This window comes from Halichoeres trimaculatus, unplaced genomic scaffold (assembly GCF_033239565.1).
Source record: "Halichoeres trimaculatus isolate MK-OKI-2021-1 unplaced genomic scaffold, fHalTri1.1 fHalTri1_scaffold_10, whole genome shotgun sequence".
NCBI classification, from domain to species: domain Eukaryota; kingdom Metazoa; phylum Chordata; class Actinopteri; order Labriformes; family Labridae; genus Halichoeres; species Halichoeres trimaculatus.
The window spans coordinates 34,177,944-34,200,795 of record NW_027437187.1 but is presented as its reverse complement, the minus strand read 5'-3'; the positions used below and the strand labels follow the sequence as shown (position 1 = coordinate 34,200,795).

The 22,852-nt window shown below is 39.2% G+C and overlaps 3 protein-coding genes across 3 annotated transcripts in view; 1 reads left to right on the top strand and 2 right to left on the bottom strand.

Annotated features, from left to right (window-relative positions):
* Positions 1-2,796: 2,796 nt before the first annotated feature.
* Positions 2,797-6,427, bottom strand: LOC141796519 (E3 ubiquitin-protein ligase TRIM21-like). Its single transcript, XM_074677689.1, has 2 exons — positions 6,186-6,427; positions 2,797-4,877 (listed from the first exon to the last, which is right to left on the bottom strand). Exon 2 carries the CDS (start codon positions 4,873-4,875, stop codon positions 3,220-3,222), a length of 1,656 nt encoding a protein of 551 aa, XP_074533790.1. The 5' UTR covers positions 4,876-4,877; positions 6,186-6,427; the 3' UTR covers positions 2,797-3,219.
* Positions 6,428-8,235: 1,808 nt separating this feature from the next.
* On the bottom strand, positions 8,236-12,646 carry faap24 (FA core complex associated protein 24). Its single transcript, XM_074677691.1, has 4 exons — positions 12,365-12,646; positions 11,635-11,777; positions 11,400-11,555; positions 8,236-9,269 (listed from the first exon to the last, which is right to left on the bottom strand). The coding sequence occupies exons 1-4, from the start codon at positions 12,465-12,467 to the stop codon at positions 9,018-9,020; spliced, it is 654 nt and encodes a 217-aa protein (XP_074533792.1). The 5' UTR covers positions 12,468-12,646; the 3' UTR covers positions 8,236-9,017.
* A 1,765-nt stretch (positions 12,647-14,411) lies between these two features.
* Positions 14,412-22,852, top strand: part of tdrd12 (tudor domain containing 12) — a 28,221-nt gene continuing 19,780 nt past the window's right edge. The window contains exons 1-11 of the mRNA XM_074677870.1: positions 14,412-14,586; positions 17,052-17,216; positions 17,487-17,614; positions 17,769-17,885; positions 18,010-18,065; positions 19,840-19,925; positions 20,066-20,258; positions 20,389-20,453; positions 22,405-22,499; positions 22,604-22,669; positions 22,773-22,824. Coding sequence (XP_074533971.1) covers positions 14,563-14,586; positions 17,052-17,216; positions 17,487-17,614; positions 17,769-17,885; positions 18,010-18,065; positions 19,840-19,925; positions 20,066-20,258; positions 20,389-20,453; positions 22,405-22,499; positions 22,604-22,669; positions 22,773-22,824 — 1,047 coding nt within the window. The 5' untranslated portion in view covers positions 14,412-14,562. The remainder of the gene's footprint in view (positions 14,587-17,051; positions 17,217-17,486; positions 17,615-17,768; positions 17,886-18,009; positions 18,066-19,839; positions 19,926-20,065; positions 20,259-20,388; positions 20,454-22,404; positions 22,500-22,603; positions 22,670-22,772; positions 22,825-22,852) is intronic.

The window sequence follows — 22,852 nt, the reverse complement described above, 5'->3', positions numbered from 1 at the left end:
CCCACTCATAAGTAATTGGCACAGGTAGGACCAGTTGTGTTATGTGATCAAACCTGTCTGTATTTGAGCTCTTGCCATCAGCAGAGTTTATGAAATATATGCCACCAATGTTTAATAGAAGTCTCTTCAGTGTTAACTTTACCTTTTAAAACTTCAGGAAGGAAAACGTTAATTTTGGGATGAAGTATATCTGTTATTATATTTCTGCTGCTTCTAGGGACCAAACAAATATGGTTTTTAGACTTCATACATTTTTTGATTTAGAGTGACTGTCATTTTCGTACTTAGATTACTTTTAGCTGTTGGAAGTAAAAACTGTTCATCAAAATGACTTCTATTTAAACTTAAGTGACTTTTCTTAAACAAACTGACTGGAATGAAGTTTAACAGCAGACCTGCCACTGTATGGGTGAATCTTAGCGCTCTGCTCCAGCCCAGATAAGGGTCATTATCATATTGGAGGACATTTGGGCTTCAGAATTTTTGAAAAATTTACTTTCTGTTTGACAACGATCTGGTATATATTTATCAATGTTATATATTAAACTATGAAAAGCTTGATTGGTGCATCTCAGGCATTAAAGGATTTTCATTTATCGCATATTTATTTGATGAAAACTATATCTAGCGCAACCCTGTTACCAACACTCAGGAAGCTGAAAAGGCACATTCGTTTACTTTTTAAATATAATTTCTTTAACATTAGGTTAAGGAAATACAATCCTCTCTGAATAACCACTTGACTACAGATTTTAGTTGATTTAAATTAATTTAAACAAGTATAATACCCAACTTTTTAAAAATGGCATGTGTCACTTTACTAATTTCAACATTTATTTAAATACTTGCTCTAAAAGTTCATGCATATCTTTACTTAAACTGCTTAAAGGCCAATATGGTTTACCCCTGTGAGCTTAGGAAGTCATTTATAATTAATTTTGATTAAAATGATATGGTAACAGGGTTAAAATTAGAGTAACAGGGTTGCATTTAATCAGAGGGTTAAATGGCTTTATTTTTCTCATAGAAAAATATGTAAATGTAAAAAAATGCTCAAGACTACAGAAAAAATTGTTGAATAATCTTTATATATACATAGTAAAAATGTATGTTTGCAATATTATTGATCAATAAGAAATTCATATATGGGCTACTTTGGCTTGAAAAAAACACATGCAAAATCAACAATTTTCAAAAAAACAAACAAAAATCAAGTGCAAGAATATTCAGAAAAAGTTTGTAAGTGCAAACTTGCTAGTTTTCAAAAACAGAAACAAAAATAAAGTGCAAACATATTCTTAAGCTCTGAGTCAGTGCAAACGCTGCACTTTTCAAAACACGAACAAATACCAAGTGCAAAAGTGCAAAATGGTAGAAAATGGTAGAACTTTCCACAGCCCAATGGAAATATGACATTTAAATGTCACATTTTTTCTAACAGGATATCCCAAATGTCCCTTGTGATGGTTATATGCCAGGGGCTGGGCATGAGGGTTCAGCCCAAAACTTTTGATGGCCGTAGCTCAAAGTAGCTGGATGGGCTGCAGATTTGAGCCCCTGGGTGGCGCTCTGGGGCATTAATGTTAGTGCAACCAGTGATAGAAATACACTGAAGCTGTGACACTGAACCTCTGTGTGCATTTTGGTCCCAATCCAACACTGTACCAGAGAGCTATTAAGATTATCATAAAACAGTTAAAATGGTCGACTTTGACGGTCATTTGTGGCCACGCCCATTGACGTAGCAAAAATCCATTTGGAACATATCATTGTCAATGCCTGTAGTGTACACAAGCCAAGTTTGGAGTTGATTTGATGAAAAACCTAGGAATTGATCCATTTAGTCTGAGGCTAAAAATCATCAAAATCTGATGTTTACGTCCAAATATGTCTGATGTTTACTTCCTGTTTGGAATTGACTGTGGTCATAATAGACTTTTTTGTAGGTCTAGGCATGCTTGTTATGCCCACCAAATATCAGGCCTGTAGTTTAAAGTATACGGAGAGACTGAAATTTTGAGCCCCTTGGTGGCGCTATGGAGCATTAATGTTAACGCAACCAGCGATAGAAATGCTCTCAGGCTGTGACAGTGAACATGTGTGTGTACATTTAAACTAAATTAATTTAGATTATAAATACTGAACCATAAATAACAGTTTGTTGATTAGGTGTAAACTGAGGAGATGCAACCCTGTTACTCAAATCACGGTAACAGGATTGCAAATTTATGCTAACTGTAGCTTTTTCTCAGTAATCCACGCTAGCTTTTTGGCCAGCTGTTTGCATTAACCAATGGGACAAACCCACATGAGTAAATAAGTAAAGTTTTTTTGTCTAAATATTTATATTTTTCCAGAAATACGGGTAACAGGATTGCTTTAGGTAAGTGAGACATTCAAACAAGGCTGACAATCTTATAAAAATATGAAAAAAAAAGAAAACTGCACATATTGATCTAACCATGCTGTTGGGAGACTGTCTAATGATGTCAGTTCCAGTGTAGCATGTGACTCACACATTTCTTCTTCTTCTACCATGCTAAAAGGTTTAAGGTAACAGGGTTGCGTGCAAGTTGGGGGACATGGGTTTCTTGCACAATAATACTAATTAAAAATATTATGTTGATTGACAAACATGTTTCCAAATCTACAAGAGACATCTGCGCATAAAATAATACAGAAGAAAATGACATTTCCTTGAATCAATGTGACTAAACTAAGAAATAACAAAACATGGACTGAAACTCAGATTTTATTTACATGTGGTTTAAAGGTCATCGAAGACATTTTCACCTCATTCCCAACCGGACAGAGAAATATTCAGTTCACATATAGACAATGAGCTGGATTAGAAAAAAAACACCCTTTTCTAGATTATTGTAAAAAGATATGATGCATGTTTCATGTCTCTGGCAGGTAAAAGCTGCTGAATTGTTTTCTGTGAATGTTGCCCTGTGTCCCTACCTTCAGTTCCTCTGAACACCACAGGGTGGCGCCTGTTACACACATGCTGAAAGACAAACTGTGTCATCATATTTAACCACAGTTTATGAACCATAATGTCAGAAAGATACAACATGGAGAAAATATCTTCCAGCCCTGAGTCACATTAACATATTTTTATACATTTACCAGAAAGAAAACGTGAATTTCTTTCATAAAAGCGTGAACAGAAACCTCCTCTGGTTTTATCTTTGATCGGAATCTTTCTCTTTGAACTCAGGGGTCGTACTCATCAGTTTGATCGACAGGAGAGATGATCAGAGGAGCTGAGTTTTCACCACTTTTGTTTTTATAGGGACTAAAGTAAGGGTAGAGTTTCTCAGTGAAGGAGCAGCCAGTGAAGGAGTAGATCAGAGATACAGCATCAACATCATAAAAAGAGACCAGACCCTCCTCATAATCCACAAACACCCCCACCTTCTCAGGACCAGACTGCAGATAGAGACGGACTCCAGGACCAGCAAGAGCTTCGTATTCATTTTCATTTCTTAACCATATCGTCCAGTAACCATTCCGAGGAGACAGGATGATTTTTCCCTTCCTGTTGATGGACTCTTTGGCCACTCCTAAAGTCCAGGCAGTCTTTCCTTTGACCTGAACCTCAAAGTAAAATCTGCCTGAAGAGAAACTCTGCTTTGCTAAAACATTTAGACTGGTATCAAATCTCTCTGGTTTGTCTGGGAGATCCTTCTTGGCATCACTGTGATAAACTTGTTTTCCATCATCAGACAGGATGAGTTTTCGATTTGCTGTATCAGGATCAAGAGTCACATCCACCTCATACTGCTGGACTCTCTCCAGCTCGGCCTCAAACAGCTCCTCCATCTCCTCCCTAAGTATTTCCTCCAGCTGCTTCACAGCTCTCACCACAGTCCCCTCATATGAAGGTGGATGAACTCTGACTCCAGTCCAGTCCTTGGTGGGTGGAGTAGAGTTCAGAGAGGTGAAGTTTTGGAGGAGGTGGAGGTGGTCTTCAGAGCGTGAGAGCTGCTCCACCTCAGAGCTTCTCTTCTCCAGCTCAGAGATTTCCTGTTGCAGCTCTTTGATGAAGCCTTCAGCCTGTTTCTGCGTCTCTCTCTGCTTCTCTTTGACCGTGTGGATGAGCTGGGCCTGGCTTCTCTCAACACGTTCTTTCAGAGCGCTGAAGACCTGAACACCTTCTGCCATCTCTCTGTCTGCGTTCTTATTACTGAGCTCCACTGACTGTTTGATCTCTTCAATCTTCAGTCGTCTCTTCTGGATCATCTGCTGAATGTCAGCCTCTGTCTTCCCCAGCTCGGCCTTCTTTCTCTCATATTCTTCTTTCAGAGGAACAACATCATGAGTCCTGTGGTCTGTCACACTGCACAGCATGCAGACACACATCTGGTCGTTCTTACAGAACAGCTCCAGCAGTTTGTCGTGCTTCTCACACGTCCAGCTCTCCAGGTTCTCCACAGGGTCAATCAGCTGATGTCTTTGTAGACGTGAAGCTGTCAGGTGAGGCTCCAGGTGAGTGTGACAGTAGGAGGCCAGACACACCAGGCAGGACTTCAGGGCCTTCAGTTTGGTTCCAGTGCAGACGTCACAGGGAACTTCTCCTGGTTTGGAAACTTGTTGCTCTGAGCTGCTGCTGCTGGCTTCCTGTTGAGCTGACTGTCTGAACTGAGTGACCATCTCAGAGATGAAAGTGTTAACTTCCAGATCAGGTTTAGTGCTGAAAAGCTTTTTGCAGTTTGGACACTGACTCATGGTGCTGGTTTCCCAGTGTTCAGTGATGCAGGATTTACAGAAGTTGTGTCCACATGGTATGGTGACAGGATCAGTGAACACATCCAGACAGATGGAGCAGAGGAACTGATCCTCAGTCAGCAGACAGCTGGCAGCAGACATTTCTACAACAAGAAGTGTGGGAAAAATAATTTACTTTAGTATCTATATTTGTATTAAATGGAAATTATCTTAGATGATACCAAAAAAGTATTTCTGTTAAATTTGTTGTAATTATTCACAGAGGAGGCAACATTTACTATGAAAACATTTAAAATTAGATCTCCAATGTGACTTTAATGTTAATAAAATCTGAAATTAAAATAAAAAAATAATGTAATAGCCAGAAGAAAAAAAAACTCTCAAGTGTCCATGAGGGAAACTAAGGCACAGAGAGCAGCTGGTCTGCAGCAGAGTTTAGTCTCTTTTATCTTTGCGCAGGACTTTCTGTAATTATGTTATTTTCTGCTCTGTAACATCACTGCTGTAAGTTATTTTATATGAGGTTATATCTGTGCCACCAGAAACTTGATTTGAATTAGATTATTGAATTTGAAAAGCATGATGTGCAATGGAATTTAGTGTTTTGAAATTGAAGTTTTTTAAATTGAATTTGAAATTGTATTTAAGCTTGAAAATTCAACTTTTTATACTTAAAATTCAAAAAAAAAAAAAATTAAATTCACAAAAGGCAGATTCAGTTTTACAATTTAATTTGAGTTCAGACAGCACGGCCATTATGTCATCTTCAAAAAATAATTAAATAAAATTTAAAAAAATTCAATTTCAAAACATTAAATTGCATGACACATCATGCTTTAAAAATTCAATTTTTTAATTCAAATTCAGTTTCTGGTGGCATAAATATAGCCTCATAATTTTATGTCATTTTAAGAGGGAAACGAGTACTTAAATGTTCCATGTAAAAATCACGTGAAAATTGGGCTTTTATTTTGAAGGACGGAAGCGGAAATTGTGTTGTTTTCAAAACTCGGAGGCGGACAGTCGAAACTAAAGTTTGGACCGTGTTACTGGAATCATTGACGTGTTTTGACTTTCTTCGGTGCAGACAGTCTGAACATCATTAATAACCCTCAGATTCACTGATCATTGGATTAAACACAAGTTAATGTCAGAGCTCAGTGTTAACACCTGGAACAGAGCAGGAAATGTCTGCTGTTAGCTTGATCTGAGGCTGTGACTGTGCAGTTTGACTACATGAACTAGTTGGAATGCAGCCACTTCGGTTTGATTTAATCTGTCATGAGGATTTAGAAAAACACAAACTGTGTTAACGTATTGATCCAAAATCATCACGTTTAACAGCCGAGTGGTTTCCGGTCAAACAGAGAAGAAACTTTTGATTTTCTCTGAACTCATTCTCCATCTTCAGTCAGAGCGTTTGGTCTCTGTAGAGCTGTCAGTGAACTCACCGGTGTAGGTCAGAGATTCCGCTGTTTGGTTGAAGGAAATCGATGATTTCAGTTGATTTTCTCGTCACAAAGACAAACAGACGCGTCTGTCACCAACAGCTCTGCTCGTTTTGAGATTTACTTTCACTTTCAATTCAGGAAAAGTGAGTTTAAAGCAGGGCGGGTCCAGACAGCAGTAGGGGAGAGTGGGGTACGTTGAGTCATTTTCACCGTACGCTGTCCTCTGGTGATATAGAAGTTAAACTAAATTCGTCTTGATTCTATGAACATCCATGACAAAGGCAATGAAAATATGAGCTCTTAGAAAAATGCTTTTATGGCTCAATCTGCTGAAATTTAGGGGTAGATTGAGCCACCTGGAGGTTACTTGACAAATTTACTTTTTCCAGTTTAAACCTGAGTATCACTTTAAATTATCTTAGAGGAAACTTTAGGTCAAATTTATAAATCTGTCTCTTCATTAAAGTTAACTGAGTGATAAGAAAGACTGGGAAAGCAATAACCTTACTAATGATAAATCATATGGCTATTGTAAGATGTCCCCACAGCCACCATTCAGGAAACAAGGACCTAGCTTAGCAATTCAGGCTAATCTTTAGCTAAATGGTTCAGTTGGTTTAATATGCTGGTATATACATTTTAAGACCTGGATAAATCTGTGTCACACTCCTGTCATTAAAGCTGGAACCTAAAAATTTAAAGGTGAGACTAACAAATTAAAGAAATGCGACAAAAACATAAACTTCACAATAGTTTAATAAGAAATCAAACGGGAAAAGAAACGACTTTTTTTTCTTTAAAACTGTTCATCAGTAATTTGTCCCAGCTTTCAACACTTGAAGAAAAAGACACATGACATTTCCTTGAATCAATGTGACTAAACTAAGAAATAACAAAACATGGACTGAAACTCAGGTTTTATTTACATGTGGTTTAAAGGTCATTGAAGACATTTTCACCTCATTCTCATCCTGACAGAGAAATATTTAGTTCACATATAGACAATGATAGATTATTGTAAAAAGATATGATGCATGTTGCATGTCTTTGGCAGGTAAAAGCTGCTGAATTGTTTTCTGTCAATGTTGTCCTGTGTCCCTTCCTTCAGTTCCTCTGAACACCACAGGGTGGCGCCTGTTACACACATGCTGAAAGACAAACTGTGTCATGACTGTGTCACCATATTTAACCACAGTTTATGAACCATAATGTCAGAAAGATACAACATGGAGAAAATATCTTCCAGCCCTGAGTCACATTAACATATTTTTATATATTTACCAGAAAGAAAACAAGATTTTCTTTCATCAAAGAGTGAACAGAAACCTCCTCTGGTTTTATCTTTGATCTGAATCTTTCTCTTTAAACTCAGGGGTTGTTCTCATCAGTTTGATTGACAGGAGAGATGATCAGAGGAGCTGAGTTTTTACCACTTTTGTTGTTGCAGGGACCAAAATAAGGGTAGAGTTTCATTTCGTATGCATGTGGCCCAGTAACCATTCTGAGGAGACAGTGTGATTTTTCCCTTCCTGTTGATGGACTCTTTGGCCACTACTAAATCATAGATTCATAAGAAAAAAAACAAATTAAAACAAAATTTTGAAATGAATACAATTTTGATAAATACAAGAAAAGTGTGTGATATGGCCATTAATTTGTAAAATATGATACTATTTTTTTGAAATATGTTTTATTATTCTTTAATATTGAATTATTATCATTCAATATTTCACAATACTTACTTTTACAATTTCATACATTTAAAAAAAATATTTTTTTTCCATTCTCCAAGCTTTTATAAATAAAAAAAAAAACCCAATGAATGAAGAAAGTCATTCTGATGAAAAACGACATTTTGAAATAAAAATTGACTTCGTAAAAAAACAAACAAAAAAAATAAAAAAAAATAATGATAATAAAATCTTTAAAAATGAATAGAAAGTCATTATTTTAAAAAGTATGATTCTCAAACTTCTACACATTTGTATTGTTGAAATCTCCGAATCTGTCTCTAAACTGATAAAAGGCTCCAAACTTAAGCGTGAGATCTTCACAAGGCTTCCTGCTATAATAAAGTCATAATGTAAGAATCTCCTGATTGGTTCCTCACCAACATCCAGAGGGTTGGCCAATTAGAGGGAAGGGGGGTTGCGGAGCAGGAAGCCTTAAAGAGACAGTAGCACTAACAAAACATTCCAAGCTGAGACTGATTTTTTTTCTTTTTTTATAAACACCAGAGTGAGAAAAATAGGTTTTTTTTTTTGAGTTGACAGTTTTTTAAGCCTATTACAACAGCAAAGGTGTACAGCACAAAGCCAAAAAGCACAACACCCCCTCTTAAAGCCAAAATAATTTAAATATTTTGTGTGGTGTTGCTTTTTGGAGTTATAAACAGGAATTTAACCACTGTTTAATAATTCAATTTTAGTTCAACCAGGAGAGGTAAAGCATGGGTGACATTGAATTGATGGGTTGTGCCATGTGTTTTGAAAACTATCAGTGTTTTTCAGATGTGACTGAAGCAGAAGAGATCACATTTGAGATAAAAGTTCAATAGTTAAATAACAAAGAAATTCTTTGATATTGAAAGGAATAATCATTAAATTCTTTTATTATAGATGGAAAAGTGCAGAGTGTACAATAAAGGAAAAAAACACAAGAGGCTAAATCCAAAGACGTAAATTAGTTTCCGTTTTCTCTCTGTCTCTGTCTTCATTATGAAAGCTTGGAGAATCATGAAAAAGTGAGGTATCTCGGTAATGTAATCCTTTTAAAGGAAGCACCAAAGTCTGTTTTTAATCACCACCACCAAACCTTCCAGGTCCGGAGCCTTCAGCTTCCAGCAGCAGAGGGTTTGTGAAAGAAGCTGTGGATCTGCTGAGCTGCAGCCTGCCCCACGATGAGCTCCAGCTCAGAGGGAGCGGCGTTGCAGAGCTGCCTGATGCTGGAAAAGTGCTGCAGCAGGGCCAGAGCTTTGACCCTGCCGACCCCTGGAACCTGCTGCACCAGAGCGAGGACAAGCGGGTCCAAGAGCCGAGACACGGTTTTCCTCCTGAAGGGGTTCTCCCTGCTCTCCCCGAGGACCTGGGGAGAATCAGAGCAGGTTGGAAAAACAGGATCAGAAGATGAGTCAGTGTCCGAGTCATAAATGGTCGTCAAGGTAACTGAGAATAAATTACAGTTAATTTCTGGTCAGTGATAAAATTCATGGTTAAAACAAGTAAAAGGTGTAAAAATAGACCCCATTAAACATTTCTTATCTCTCAAGAGTTTGAATTGCAAAAGAAAGCTGTATTTCTGAGGCCAATTATGCCCATTTTTTTTTTCCTATCCAGGATCAGGTAATCCATCTCAGTTTTATGCTGGTTTTTCAAAGCAACATTGGATTGGAACACCCTGATCTGGATACAGTTTTCAAGATTACCAGTGCTCTAAATGGGACATAGTATCATAATGTGGGCTACCAGCTCTGTAAAGAACGGAGGGTAGAAGAACCAACATGAGGTCACTGTAGGAGTTTTTTTTTACTTTGAGAAAAAAAAAAACTCAAACATCCAATTCCATTTTTGATTTCTTTTATAACCCCTCATCTGAGCCATAACAAATGAATGACGAATGTCCATAAAAAATACAAAGTGGATATTTTGAAAACGTCTGAAATGTTAAAAAAAGAGGCTAAATGTTGAATAATTAGCAAACTAATAATAAAAAAAGGATGTTCAGGGTTTTTTCTTCATCTGTAAAGGAGAGTCCAGTATTTTTAAGCTCTGCTTTCAGAAGGTGGATCTGAAGTTTTCTCTGGTTTGCTGCAGTTTGCTCAGCTTGATTTGTTTCTCTGCCAGGTGTATCTTTGCATCTGCTCTTTCAGATTCTCTTTGTTTTTACTTAACTGTACTGAAAGGCTTCATTGGAAGCCTAAGTTAACTTTATCTGCCTTATCACTGTAATGTTTAAAGTGGACATATCATGCTTGTTTCTCCTTTTCACTATGCCAGACTAGGATGCCTGTAAAGCATTTCTACCCTCAGTACAAGTCATTTAGTTCCTTCATTGCCCCACGATAGCGTTCTCAATATCCTCATTTTAGGCCATTCTGAAGATCTCATTGAAACGCTCCGTTTGGAGAATGACCTCCAGTAACCTCACAACGTCACAGCCCTTTGTGCTCTGATTGGTCAGTTCTATCAGAGGGGTGGAGGGGGTAGAGCCAGGGGTCGGTTTTTGCAGCATGGCAGTATTTACAAAATCGCCATATTGGATGGAGCAGACCGAGCGAGTTTGCTGTTTGCCAAAACTTCACCGTAAGGCATTGATAGCACTAATAAAATGGCAGAGTGTAGGATACGTCCTTTTGTATTGGACCCCGAGTCAGACCCGGAGGGTTCTGCAGCTCAGGAGGAAGAAAATCCACCTGGACACAGATCATCTCAGGACGCTACAGTGTGGTGAGTCTAACAGGTACTGTAACATGTATAGTTTATACGTGGAAATATAGGCAGACTTCACCAATAAACTATTTCTATAACAGGGCTCCATCCTGCTCCTTCACTTTTCTCTGTCTGTTTTATCCATCATGCTGAAAGTGCAGTCTAAAGATCGCCTCTACCGTCAGTTCGTCACTATGTTATTACTGCAGCATTATTGTGGTCCAGGTTCACAGTGCATGTCAGAACAACCATGGAAATATCACAATCTCACAAGTATTACGACGTCTGCTAAAACTACAGTGTTTTAACTGCTAATTCACCATGTAAAGCCGAGCTGCTCAGCAGAGCAGAGTCCCTGAATCCAGCATCTGAGGAGGGATACTCGGCTCTTGGTGGGTGTATCCCTCGGTGGCGGTTGTGTGACTAACTGACATCACAGAGGAGAAGCTGCTTTATCAGATTACTCCAATAAAAAGAAAGGATCCTCGTGTCGTCACGACGGTCGAAATCTCGCGGCCAAATGGCAATGACCTATTTTCAGAGGCATCAAATCTCGTTCTAGGATATCAGAAAAGAATACAATATCTCATTTTTTGAAAATTCAGGGGGTGAAGTCTTGTTTTCAAATTTATTATATTATATGTAAGTATTAAATCAGGGATCAGCATGATATGTCCCCTTTAAAGAAAGCAAGAAAACTCTGCGCCTTGCTAGTTTTTAGTCAAAGATTCACAGAAACACCTTCCCTAGCACGCCAGTAAAGAAGAGCAACATCTTCACTTCTCACCATCTGAGCAATGAGCTGTGAGGCCTCACTCTGCCCGCTCACTGGCAGCAGATTCAAACCGAGGTCGAACACCACAAACTTCTGCACGGCGGGGAAGTACTGCTCACTGAGCCTGGTGTTCTCCACCAGCACCAGCTCCTGGAAACTGCTGCTGCTCTGAGGAACAGGACACACACACGGCTCTTAATACAGAGAGACTATTAGCAACACAGCTCTATCAGAGCAACAAACTCACATTTCTGTAGCGAACCAGTTTCCTCTTGTAGCTGTTTCCTGCTATGATGTCACACTCGGACACGTAGAGGATGGAGCTTTTGTTTGGCAGGTGGAAATCTGCGACACCGAGGTCATTTTCAAAGAGGAGTTTCACACCGGCACCTGCACAAGAGACAAAGCTGGTTTATGGCAACATACAATTAAGTAGTTACTTGTGACCTGTTTGCTTTTATAGGATTCCTTTCCCCATGGCTGTGCAGTGAAAGCTGTAAACTGGGTTTTAAAGTGGTAGCATTTTCTCCAAAAAGGAAAAACAGAAAATCAAACACAAGCAGCTAAAAAAAAGCAAATATTCAACTGTAAAATTTATTTAGATTAAAATAATAATAAAATCTTCACCACGTTTGGCTATTTGCCTTTTCAGAGGCTAAACTTATACTGAAACCAGCTGTTTGGTTTGCTGATAGTTTCCTTTGCATTGTAGACATAACTTTGGTGTCTGCTTGTGCATTTAAAAACAACCATAAAAAAACACTAAAAATAACGTTTACGTTAATTTGCAGCACGATACTCAATGTTCATTTCGATGACTAATCTGAGTGTACAATACCAGTTTATGCTCGAAAAAATGTACATTTGTGTTAAGCAGTGGAATTGTGTTCACTTATATTTAATTTAAGCGTAAATAAATATATTTTTAAGTAGGTTTAAGTAAAACCATACAGTAAATTTCTTTTCTTAAATATCACCTTTTAAGCTTTGTATGAGTGAAGAACTTCTCCATTTCTCGCCGGAAATAAGGTGTCCGTAAGGAGGGACCGCGTTCACCACAACAGGCGCTTTGGTCTCCATGAAGTCACAGAAATAAGCATTAACGTCTCGAAAAGCTGTCGACAAAATAGAGGAATAAATTTCACCGTTTCATTCTAGTCAGCCCATAAGGACGTTTAAATTCTGCTTTGGTTGCCTCCAAAACATCCTCTTCTTCATTGGCGGACGTTAGGCGCGGATGACATGTTATCGCCCCCTGTCGGTTTGGAGGTTAAACGGCATACTCTCCAGACTCTCCAAACGGCATATACCACACATTCAACACGTAAAAATGATGTATGTATTAGTTTTAGCCAAATGGATACATTAGGAAATGGGGTTATTTATTTTCATTTAAAAAATTGTAACTCTCTATCTTATAAAAGCGAACTTATTAATGCATTACAGATTTTTTCTCTTTATGCAATACAAAGCATTTCGTAATTAAATCTTATGCAATGTTTTGCTTTTTTTCTCAAAACAACAACAGCAATGACAAAAACAACAACAAACAAACCAACGAAAATGACCAACCCAGTCAGTGGGGCCCTCCATGTCCTTGTAACTCATCCCCCTCAGAGCTAGACTGGCCTTCCCTGGGTCCACTGTCTCTTTCTGAGAATCAAGGCATGAGACAGTGCTAATCTTGTACATGGTAACTTAACGCAACTAAATGCATTTCTTCAAGTTCTGTACTTTAGTTTGATTTTGAAAAAAGTGAATCCACAATTTAGTCCACTTTTTCCTGGATTTGAAACATTTTATGGTCAATTGACAGCTTATTTGTCCCACAGTGGGGAATTTACAGAGTAACAGGAACAAACAAGAAAGTATGAAGTAAAAAACATTACAATAGGTTAATATTGACAAAAAAAAATTTAGTGAAGAAAAAATATGTAAATATCAAGCACAACATAAAACTGAAAAAAAAATCTACTGAAAGAGGTGATGTTTACAGTTACCATACTTTTTGGTACTATTATTTTAAAGTAAATGTATTTTTATTTGACCCCCTGTCCAGTGAGTTATGTATCCAAAAAATAGATTTTATACAATAATGTTTATCACCAACTCAAAAAGTTTGATTTTGAAAAAATTATCCTGTTTCCTGGGCTAGATAAAGTCCTTAAAATCCTAAAAGTCTGATATGTTTATCTCAGATCTCAGAGCAACATTGTTTTTATTTCCGACTTGGTTGAAATTAAGAAAAAAATGGGGAAAAAAGTGTTTTTACCAATTTCTTCCTGAATCAAATTTTGTAACATGGAATAGCACATTGAATAAGAAGGGAGGGGGAGTACCCAAAAACATCATTAAAGATTAAGCCTTTTGATGTATTTTGAAGCATGTGAAGTAAGATTTAGAAAAAAGAAATAATTTCAATTGAAGAGAACTTCATAAATCAGTTCTTGAGAGATGCTTTGGGGGCCCCTGGGATTCTTGGGGCCCCAGGCAACTGCCTGTGTTTGCCTAATTGTAGCTACGCCCCTGGTGGTGAGTAATATAAAAGAGTGTTTCAAAACTGTTTCAAAATTTATAACAATTTAGTTGAAAAACACCAAGACTACATAAAATTCTTGTTAAGTTACATTGCAAGCCACCTACAGCGTTAAAATATTTATTTTTCCTGAATGCTGCATGCACACTGTCTCATACTGATAAAAACTGTCACTAGTAGTCACTGTACTTTCACTCACTGCTCTCACCAATAGACTGTATAAAACAGCTCTCACCTTCATCCTGATGCTCGTTCTCATCCTCAGTTTCCACAGCGACCTCTGCTGGTCAGAGAAAGACTTGTGCTCGGGTTGACCAACCGCCCTCGTTAAGAAGTAACTGCAACGATTCACATTCAGATTATGAAAAAACCCCCCAGAGAATTGACAAAAATAAATTGAAACTCAGTTGTACAATTTCGTTTTATGAAGGTAGAGTTTTTTTTTAAAATTCGGTTTATAGTAAAATCTCGCGAGAGTTCCTCGAGTATCAACAGCTGCAGAGAGAAGCATGACGACCACCATGCCCACCATGCTAGCTTCTCTTGTTTGAAATATATATCAAAATATTGATTAAAAAAATCAGCGCTCTTTCCCCTGTGGTGTTGTAGGACTGAAAGGTGGATCGACGAGCCGGCACGATGCTGAAAATATCTATTTTGAAGGTAAGCTAGCTGCCCAGCCAGTGATCGGACTGTTAGCTAATGCTAACGTTCATTTCTCGGTTGGAGTCAGCGCCATGATGAAGTTCAAAAACCGTTAGTGGGATTTTTAGGATGCAGATCGGTAAAACATGCATTTAGCTGCTGTCATCGTGTTTTTCCACCAAGTAATAGTTAATTAAACATATTGAACGTTCAAAAACCAGATGTAGTAATATTTATCTGGTGTATATGTCATTTATTGAGGGCATTGGCATTTTGAAATTTACTTGTCTCCGGTTTCTTGGACACACCTGAAGACAATATTGCAAGAGTGACTATCAGAATTAGTGTACAGCAAGGGCTGTAGTTTTAAGTTAAAAATGTATATTTTAATCCTATTTAAACATAGTGTAGCCTAACTTATTAATAAACTCCAGGTGGAAAGAGTACCAAACTTAAGCTATGATGCTCTTTGTCAAACTTTCATACAAAAGAAAGCTGCAATATAAAATGTTTCACACTCACGTTTCACCTATAGTGGCCGATGGGTGTCAGTCAGATGATTTGCAAAAGCTACTACAGGGATACAAGAGCAACTACAGGGGTGTTGTAGCTTTTGCTACAACACCCCTGTGTGTGTTGTACACACACAGGGGTGTGTGTAAAAGCAACAATGTAAAAGCAACTACAGGGGTGCAAGAGCAAAAAAAACACAATGTAAAAGCAACTACAGGGATGCAAGAGCAAAAACATGGATGCAAAAATTATAGCAGGAATGCAAAAGCAAAAAAAAACCAAACAAATGCAAATGCCACAACAGTAATGCAAGAGCAAAAAACAGGAAGGCTAAAGCTACAATGGAAATGCAAAAGAGGCAAAAAACAGGAATGTAATACCACAACAGGGATGCAAAAGCTAAAACAGGAATGCAAGAGCAAAAAAACAGCAATGCAAATGCCACTAGAGGGACGCAGGAGCAACAAAAAGAAATGCAAAAGTTACAACAGGGATGCAAGAGCAAAAAACAACAATGCAATAGCTAAAACAGGGATGCAGAGCAAAAAAACAGGAATGCAAAAGCCAAAACAACGATGTAGAGCAATAAACAGGCATGTAATACCACAACAGAAATGCAAAAGCTAAATTGGGAATGCAAGAGCAATAAAAACAGGAATGCAAAAGCTACAGCAGGAATGCAAGAGTAAAATAAAAGGAATGCAAATGCCACAGCAAGAATGCAAGAGCAAAAAACACCAATGCAAAAGCCACAACAGGGATGCAAGAGCAAAAAACACAAATGCAAAAGCCACAACAGGGATGCAAAAGTAAAAAACACAATGCAAAAGGCACAACAGGGATGCAAGTGCAAAAAACATTAATGCAAAAAAAAACATTACAAGGATGCAAAAGCCAAAAAACAGGAATGAAAAAGTCACAACAGGAATGCAAGACCAAAAAACAAAATGCAAAAGTCACAACAGGAATGCAAGACCAAAAAACAAAATGCAAAAGCCACAACAGGGATGCAAGAGCCAAAAAAAAAATGCAAGAGCAAAAGCTTGGATGCAAGAGCCAAAAACAGCAGTGCAAAAGCTACAGCAGGAATGTAAAAGCAAAATCATGAATGTGAAAGCTACAACAGTAATGCAAGAGCAAAAAACAGCAATGCAAAAGCCACAACAGGTACGCTAGCATGAAAAACTGGGATGCACAAGCCACAATAGGAATGCAAGAGCAAAAAACACCAATGTAAAAGCCACAACAGGTGTGTAAAAGCAAAAAACCGGAACACAAAAGCTACAACAGGAATGCAAGAGCAGAAAAACAGGAATGCAAAAGCTACGACAGCAGCGATGCAGGTTCAGAAACATAAATGCAAAAGTTAAAGCAGGAATGCAAGAGCAAAAAAAAAAAATTAATGCAAAAGACACAATACAAATGTAAGAGCAAAAAGCACCAATGCAAAAGCCACTACAGGAATGCAAGAGCAAAAACATAAATGCAAAAGCCATAACAGGGATGCAAGAGCAAAAAAACACAATGCAAGAGCAAAAACATCAGTGCTACAGCAGGAATGCAAAAGCTACAACAGGAATGCAAAAGTCACAACAGGGATGCATGAGCAAAAAACAGTAATGAAAAAGTCACAACAAGGATGCAAGATCAAAAAACAGGAATGCAAAAGTCACAACAAGGATGCAACAGCAAAAAACACGAATGCAAAAGCTACAACGGGGATGGGAGAGCTACTACAGGGATGCAAAAAAACAGGAATGCAAAAGCAACAATAGGAATGCAAGAGCAAAAGAAAAAATGCAAAAGCCACAACAGGGATGCAATTTGCTTTTGCAAATTAGCGACACCTATCAGCCACCGTATTCATTGTTGTACTTTGCCTGCAAGCCAAAGATGAGAGGGCTGGAAATGCTGTAAAATTGAACCCAGTCCTGGTGCCACTTTGACAACGTTTCTTCTGATCCCTGCAGATTGACAACCCGTCCTGCCTCTGGGGTCGGGTTGTACATGGTCCAGGTGGCGACGCGGAGACTGCACTTCAACATGACTGTCTGCTGGCTCAGATGAACCTTTTCTACCACGATGTCACTCAGGATATGCGCAAGCTGAAGCCCCCTTCATTAGAGGAGGGACAGGTAAGAGATCTACCTTCACCTGGCTGTAGCTGTGTGTTAGTTTTTCGAGTTGTAAACATTTAGGGTCACAAAACAAGAGGATGACATGCATTAAGAGTAGGAAAATAGGCGACTAGGAAGCTTAAAATTTAGCATCTCCTTCGGGAAATGGATGTGATCTACTTTTTGATACCAAACTTTGATGTGTGAGCTAGAGGCACAAAAATCTCACCCTTATCCTCCGTGGAGGTTCTCACATCCCTGAGCCCTGTGAGCTGTGTTTCCTTTCAGGTGTATGTGGTGTACTGGTCGGTCATAAAGTCATGGTGTCGTGCAGTGGTGGAGTCAATCATCAGCGATTGCCAGGCTCGCTGCTTCCTGGTCGACCACGGAGAACGACTTCTTGTCCCCACAGATCAGTAAGTCCAGAACACGTCCTCTCCTACATTTCACATTTGACTTCATCAGGCATTCTGCTGCTTTCTAAATTCCTGTTTGCACTGTTTGTCAAGATACATCACATGTTTTCATGTTTTAAGTTTTATCTTTGTTTTCGCATCTCGACTCGGACAGGATCCGAGTCGCTGCGCAGAAATTCCTCCAACTTCCTTTCTGGGTGCGGAGGTTCCACCTGGCGGGGATCAGACCTATGACCTTGCGGGTGACTGTTATTGAGAAGGCTGAGCTCATGTAAGTCAAGCTTAATGATAGACACAGAACTCCTGATGGAGTCAGGAAGACGTTTTGTTCCAGTTGTGGGTCCACTTCATCTCTGTGAAATCAAACCTCGAGTTTTTGTTCTGTTCCTCTGCAGCCCATCTTCTCACTGGGACAGCTCTGCGACACTCTACCTACACAACCTGCTGCAAGGTGACAAACATGAAAAAACACATTTCATATGTGTGTTTGATCTACAGAATTAGAGTACATATCTGAGAGTGACAACCAATGAAAGCAGGTGTATCTGTATCAATTCAAGTGGTGCCAAAAATCCACCTGTACAAAAAAAATCAGTCTTGTTGTTGTGAACAAATTTCCACCAACAGCAGTTTAAGCATAAAATGAGGCCTTTGGCTGTTTTCCAAACCGCATACTTCACTAGTAGTTAGTGCTGGGGGTAAACGATTATTTTTAAAACGATTAATCGCGCGATTATTTTATCGATTAGTCGACTAATCTAACGATTAATTGGACGATTAGTCTAACAATTATTTTTCTGTTGTTTAATTATTTCAAAACCATAATGTATCCCAAATAAATGCCAAAAAGATCTCTCTCATAACAGAGCTAATTAAACAACACTGTTTTGCACAGCAAAATGCAAAATATAGAATAAAATGATAAAAAATAAAAAGGCCAGTATGTTTACTCTTACAGTCCAATAGGGCTGCAACTAACGATTATTTTTAAAGTCGACTAATCTATCGATAATTTTTTTGATTAGTCTATTAATTACGGTTATTTTGAGTTTCAACCTAATTTGGCCTTTAAAATGTGCAGACCTTTATAATTCAACCTGTGTGTTGCATTTTCACTGCATTTACCCAGAGTTAGGTTCTCTCCTCTGATTGGTCAGCCCTGTGTCATGTTTGTTTGTTTGTTTATCTTTATTTCATTCATGATGACATAAAAAAATATAAGTAGCCTACTATACAAAAAAAAAAATCTCAAAATGAATGGAGCAGGTAACAGGGAAATTAAGTTGTATGCAGTGTTGGACCGACCGCTTATTAGTGACTTTGGGCTTGTTTTCTAATGTTTATTTGTTTATCGGGGCTTTCCTCTGTATGATCCCGTCTGACTCTCTCCCAGCTCTCCATGACAACGCCTTTAGTTTCGTTTCTCTACATGCGCTATTTCACTCATGCTCACTCCGCCCCTCCTCCTTCCTGCTAAGTGTTACCGGTGTAGTGCGAGCTTGAGAGTGAGAGCTCCATCGGATAAATGTCCTCTCTTTTCTAAAGTTAGGGGAGTTTTGATACTAGTTTGTGACTCAAATCCTGAAAACTGTCTGTAACAGAGAGTGTAGGAGACTCTTAAAATCACGTTATCAGATGCTAAACTCCGGGAGCTGTCAGGCTGTCCAAGCCGGAGATGCAGAGCCTCCGTCAGCGCACAGCGCTCTCTGGAAGTGGGGATTTTTCTTCGTCAGTATTCCTCACGAATAAACTTAGTGATCTTTTCCCATAAAAGTATCCAATAACACAGCAGCTCATGCTGTGAACTGAAGTTACAAATGAGTATTACCCCCTGGTATTTGATTTCACCATGTGACAACGACAATGAAAACAATAACACGACGCGTCAACTGTTAAAATTTGCGTCGAATTTTTATCGTTGACTAGTCGATTATGTCGACTAATCGCTGCAGCCCTATTAATTGGGTCTGGAAAGATCGTTCAAGATGCTCTGAAAATGGCTGGCAACCAATGAGTAAATATCGGCTGATACCGGTATCGATAGCGATACTGATATATCGTGCATCCCTAATCAAGGACAAATAATAGACTTTAACCTTTCTTACACTCTGATTTGCAGAAACAACAACCTCTGAAGTAATTTGGTGTCAAAAACAAGTAGTGATGTTTTCCTACACGGTCATTAAATAGTTTCTGCAACCTCAATCTTTCCCTGCATCCACCAGCATCGACTCGCACAGAGGCCGTCCTGATTGAATCTGAGTCTGACTCCACCTCCATCGAGCTCTACCTCACTGTGGGAAACATCAAGGTGAGCTTTGGCTCAGTTTTCATGCCCTTATGAGGCGGTTCTTCAGTGGTTTGGATTTTAAGTTTATCGCAAAAGTGCAGTGGAAACACTTTCTCAGACAACATGTTACCACAAAAAATATCATTGTATTGACTTTCCAGATCTGCGTAAACGATGACCTGGTGGTGAAGCGGTTTGCGGTTTACATCAGAGAGTCAGCTGATAACACCCGCCTGGATGAGGTGGATCAGTTCCCCGTCATGTTGTCTCCTGGTGTTTTAACCCAGCTCAGCCCTCCGAGGACTGTGTGCAGCGCTTCACCTGAGCGGAGCGAACAAACACAAACACCTCCAGGTAAACACACGGGGTGACTCATGGACGGCAGTGCGGGCAGTGGTGTCTGAAAACTCTCCTACAGAATCTGCAGAATCCTCATGTCTGTTTTTATCAGTGTTCAAAGCGTCTCATTTTGTTTATCCCTCAGTGATGTTGCAAGGCGAAGATGCAATCGGAGCAGGTGATTGGCTGACGGCTCCGTCTGCAGATCAGGTCAGCGGTTTTACTGTCAATTCTGAATTGAGCTCCCACACATCATTTAATTTTTCATTTATTAGTGAATTATTTATTTATTTATTTAGTCTTACCCCTCAGTTTTTGCACATTTATAGTCCAATCTGTCAGAGCATGTGGAGAAAAACAAAACAGAAGAAAAAGAAAGTGCATCACAATAAAACAAACAAAACAACACAAACAACACACTTTTTTTATTAGTTTAAATTTGCTTCCGTCTCACTCTTCAGCAGGTGAAGCTCTTCCAATGTGAAGTTGGTGTCTGATGTTAGCTCTGTTAGCCATGTCAGTGAATAGCATGATGCTACTCTTCCCTCTGGTATTCTCTCTGTTGCTGGGTTAGCACGGCTAGCTTGTCCATCTTATTGGAGATAGATCTTACGTTCCCAATAACGATGGATGGAAGGACAGGTCCATGTCCTCACTTCTTAGCTCACACCTGAGAACCAGCACGTCGTCCTCACCTCCTTCTCCTCACCTTGTTTGTTATAATGTGTTGTATGTGTGACTTCCGGGATAATTTGCTGTCAATTATGACTCCAAGGAATTTTATTTCATTCTCTCTATTTCTACGTTATCTATCGTGAGTCTCTTTTTTGAGCCATGAGTCAGATTTCCAAATATTATGAACTCTAAGTCAGACCAATTCTTCAATTTCTTTAGTTCATCTGCCACTGTATCCAAAAGTTGTTCCAAATCATCCCCACAGCAAAGCAAGTTAGTGTCATCTGCAAACAAGATCATTTGAAGGGTTTTTGAAAACTCAAAATGTTGTTTAAAGGTCCCATATTCTGCTCCTTTTCTGCAGTTTAATAAGGATCATTGATGTCTTCATGAAATGGTAGTAACATGTTTTGGTCCAAAAAGCCAATAAATCAAGCACAGCAGCTTGTTTCCAGGCTCTCATAGCCCCTCTGTTCAGAACGCTCTGATTTAGTGGGCGTGGCCTTCATATGTAAATGAGCCACAGCTGATACCGCCCCGCTCTTCGGCGTCACTGAGAGCGGCGCCACGAGCTTCGAGTGCACAATGTTTAGAAAACAGCAAAGCTCGTTTACCGTAACATTACAGGCTAAAACAACAGGCTAACCGCAGCTACAGTTAGCATTCTGAAGCTAACACAGAGACAGGGGGGACACTGAGGAAAAGCTCTTCCATCTGCTCCACAGCACACAGCATTTAAAATACTCACATTTCTAGGGTCCCAGGTTTGTTGGAGGATGGTTGGTAATGCGCCTGGATTCAGGACCAGTCTATTCACTAGCCCTCTGTTGGACTGTCCAAAGTTGGAAAAGCAGTCGGTCGTGAAGTGACTAGCACACACATGCACAGTTTAACTGGGTGTAGCTGGAACATTTCCTTGATAGATGAACTCTGGACACTTAGTCTGTCTTCTTCTGAGATGGGAAGCTTGTGCATGGCACTATGTGGCTGTTTACAGCCAAAAACAGAGCAGTGATGGCTCTTCAACTTTGGCATTCTCCTGCCGGCTGGGAGAGGAGTGGGCAGGGAGGTGGTTTGGGGGTATGTGCTCCGGTGGACCAATCAGGTCAGACTTGCTCCTGATTGGTCATAAAAGGGAATCGCTGATGTCGGCAAATCCCCAAAATCCAAACAGCTCGTTTTAGGTCAGGATTTTACATTCACAAGCACTACTAAGTACAGGTTTGTTCATTTAATATCACATTTTGTGGGCTGGGAGGAAAGCCAAAGACCCAAAAATTTAAATATAAGACTTAAGAAAGTGATTTTTGCACAATATGGGACCTTTAAGTAGAGAATGAACAGCAAAGGTCCTAACACTGAGCCCTGAGGCACCCCACACTTTAATTTCTTCAATTGTGATTTGCTGTTACTGATTTGCACATATTGGTTTCTGTCACCTAAGTAACTAGTAACTAAGTATCCTCAAACTTCTCTGCTTCTTCAGAGGCAACAGGAGCTGAGGACCTGTGAGAAGGCCAAAGAGCTACAACTGTCCCCAAGCAGCCAATCAAAGAACAGCTTAGAGGCTGTTGCTGAAAGGTGAGCTCTACCTGGTGGAGAACGGAGTGAGGATGTGTTTCTTTGGACTGAATATGATGTGTTTTTATAAATTGAATAAATCTAATTTAATGTCTCATGTCCAGTGATTCATCAGAGGAGACTGACTCGTCTCTGGCTGCAGCTCTGACCAAAAACCTCAGCCTGTTCAGGTGAGCGTTGATGTTAACAAATACGATAACTCTAATGAAGATGCTCAAACCTGCAACATCCCTCTCTGTCTATCACTCAAACAACATTTTTCTCACCTCACAGGTTCCTGAAGTTTCTGAATCCTAGCAGCAGCTACCAGCAGGCAGCTCCCAAAGTGAGTAGCTGAACACAGGACGTGTTTC

Coding starts and splice junctions, on each gene's coding strand:
- LOC141796519 (XM_074677689.1), bottom strand. CDS start 4,875: ATGTCTGCTGCCAGCTGTCTGCTGACTGAGGATCAGTTCCTCTGCTCC.
- faap24 (XM_074677691.1), bottom strand. CDS start 12,467: ATGGAGACCAAAGCGCCTGTTGTGGTGAACGCGGTCCCTCCTTACGGA. Junction 11,778..12,364: donor ACTCATACAAAGCTTAAAAG/GTGATATTTAAG, acceptor TCTCTTGTGCAG/GTGCCGGTGTGAAACTCCTC. Junction 11,556..11,634: donor AACTGGTTCGCTACAGAAAT/GTGAGTTTGTTG, acceptor CCTGTTCCTCAG/AGCAGCAGCAGTTTCCAGGA.